Consider the following 2,926-nt stretch of genomic DNA (forward strand, 5'->3'; position numbering starts at 1 on the left):
GTGCAGATACCCTCTATACACTTAAAATGTATGTTGGTTTGTTTACTGTTGAGTGAGAAAACAATGTTGCACATTAAGTTAATCATCTGGGGACCCCCCCCCCAAAATAATTTGGGGACCCCCCTGGGGGTCCCAACCAGGGGGGAACCACTGCTCCAGATGACCCTTTCCCTAAAGCTTCTTTCCATGGAGTTTACAAACTCTGCTACACCCCGCACTACATTGATCACCCATCCATGTTGACTGACATCACTGATCTTACAACTCTCTCACAACTCAAGCCTTTTGTAAACATTTAAAGACAGGGTGAAATCAAAAACATGTTTTTCACACTTTTAGAGCATATCTGTAGTGATAATATGGCCATACCTAACACTAGATGCCAAAAAATAGAAAATAAACATTTTTTGTGTATATTTATATCAAAGGTCCCTAAATAGGCCATTCTTAATTACTTCCTGTGAACAGAAATTCAAAAAGTGATGACATAGACAGGTCCGCTTGCATATAAATGAACCTTTGATTACATTCACCTGTTTGTTTCCCATTGCTGGCTCCCATTACTCCCATTACTCAGATTTTAAATCCCATCGCCTGAATGGCTGGTCCCTCGGTTTGGTTCAGAAACACACAGGCTTCCTTTTCAAACTGAAACTTCAAAATAATATACCCAAAATAGTCATTTCATTGGGTCTTTAAGTTACTTATGTTAATTAATAGCTACAACACACATTATGAAGCACTTTAGCTGCAGCACCTTTCTTCCATGCATGCACTAGCATTTCTGGGCTCTTGGAGAGTCCAGCATTGTCCGTGCACCTAGAGCAGTCAAAATTTGAACTTTTGGGTGAAGAGTGGCACTCAATAATATCACTTTAACTAACCAGTAAGACGCCTAAGGGCGAAAGGCGACCTAGCCCTAAAGGGCAAGGTTGCGCCATCTGTCTTGGCCATATTGGATTCTGTTAGTGTGGTTTTCCTAACAGGGCATCATGGATACAATCCCTTTTATGCCCATATATGGAGATCCCTAATAGAATCCCTTTTATGCCCATATATGGAGATCCCTGCTCTGAGTATCTGAAATCACTGTGATGTCACCTGTTTATGCCCATATATGGAGATCCCTGCTCTGAGCATTTGTCATCACTATGATGTCACCTGTGATATGTCACAGTGATGTGTCAGGGGAACCACAGTGTCAGGTGTTACCCGTCCGGGCGGCGAGTTTAGAAACTCTAGGCTTGCTAAGGGAAGGAGCGCTCGTTTTCAGTTATTGTCCACGACATTGCAAGCGGCGCGAAGGCCAGCGGACCTTGGTCCTGCTCTTCGCGCCCGAGCGCCGCGAGTGCCCGCGAAGAGCGGGCCAGGAGTTATGAAGCCGTGGTGAATGCAATCGTTCTATTACGGCCTGGGCAAGCGCACGATAAACGCAATGATAATTGGGTTTTGGTGCACCTTGCGCGGTCCAAGTGACTACAACGGAGCGCTCCCAACCTCCGGTTCAGCCAATCACAAGCTTCAAAAATGAGTGCGGGGCGTGGTTTCCCTTAGCAAGCCTAGAGTTTCTAAACTCGCGTCCGGGCGTATGGTCAAGCTGGGACGGTTCTGATAGTAGACTGCGACCTATGGTCGCAATCAAAAATGGATTGCCACTGAGCTGATGAGTTATAAAGAGTATCTTTTCTTTGACCCAAGTACTGGGGTTGAGTACCACCACTGCCTGCATTGTCCTTATAGCGCATATTGATGCAGCGTTGTGTATTAAATCAGTAGCGACTTTAAGCAACGCTACAGCAACGGCAGGTGACAACGCTAACCGGAAATGATCAGCGCTCGATGGATAAACCTGCCGCCGCCACAGCCGTCTGTACTATGCCAGAAGGTCCCTTCCCACGTAGCGTCTACTACGTCTGCTGCATAGACGCGTCGCCATGGGAACCAAAGCTTTCAGTGAAAGGGGTGGGACCCCGTCGCCGAGGGCTGTTTGCTTAACAATTCTGACCGCTACGGCAATCACGTCATAGCAGCCGTAGTCCCGCCTCGTGTTGCGGTTATAGAAACGGGCTGCTTAAACCTGACCTTGGAAGTCATTCTCCGTCCTCCGTAACAAACTGGTTTAGCTGCACTCTACGTAATATGACTGACTGTATGGAAAAGAGCGACACGCCCCCACACGCAAACACGTGCCTCTCCTATAGTGCATGTGAGCATCTCGCTCAGTGCATGTGAGCATCTCACTCAGTGCATGCGAGCATCTCGCTCAGTGCCCGCTTGGACATGATATCCAAAGCGCTCCGGCGCTAGTAAAAATGCTTCCCGCGGCCATGGGCCGGGGCCGGGGCCGGGGCCGGCGGTGCCAGTGCTGAGCGCGTGCTACTCACCCCAGAGGCGCTTCTCCCTGTTGGTCCTCCAGATGACCTCCCAGGCTCTGTTGGTGGAGTCCTTCACGTGCTCACTGAACGACCTCTGGAGACGCGTCTTCACCATCACGGGGCGGCCGTCGCCGTTCACCACGGAGGAGCTGCTGTTCACATGTTCCATGTGTCCCGCGTGTCAGACCAGAGCCAGGTGGAAATATTCCCAGGGAAGTCTTTAGGCAGACTGGTCGACGTCCTCGCAGCTAAGCCATGGTGGCCCACCTTACTGTCACTGTGTGCGTGTGCACTGTGTGTGTGTGTGTGTGTGTGTGTGTGTGTGTGTGTGTGTGTGTGTGTGTGTGTGTGTGTGTGTGTGTGTGTGTGTGTGTGTGTGTGTGTGTGTGTGTGCGTGCGTGCGCGTGTGCGTGTGTGTGTGTGAGTTTTGTCTGTCAGTCTGAATGCCTTTATCAGAGTCTGTACTGTAATATATCAAAAATATGCTCTTTTGTTTTGTTTCCTTTTGGGGGATTTCACTCTTGTGTGTTCATCTGTCTCTAAGCTGTGTG

At 49.0% G+C, this 2,926-nt stretch overlaps 1 protein-coding gene across 1 annotated transcript in view; it reads right to left on the reverse strand.

Moving 5' to 3' along the window:
• Positions 1 to 2,544, reverse strand: part of LOC308304908 (rho GTPase-activating protein 7) — a gene marked incomplete at both ends in the record, with an annotated part of 129,960 nt that extends 127,416 nt beyond the window's left edge. The window contains one exon of the mRNA XM_080749533.1: positions 2,385 to 2,544. Coding sequence (XP_080605659.1) covers positions 2,385 to 2,544 — 160 coding nt within the window. The remainder of the gene's footprint in view (positions 1 to 2,384) is intronic.
• Positions 2,545 to 2,926: the final 382 nt, after the last annotated feature.

The sequence above is a fragment of the Nannobrachium achirus genome (genome assembly GCF_963921795.1).
Source record: "Nannobrachium achirus genome assembly, chromosome: 19".
Classification (NCBI taxonomy): Eukaryota; Metazoa; Chordata; class Actinopteri; order Myctophiformes; family Myctophidae; genus Nannobrachium; species Nannobrachium achirus.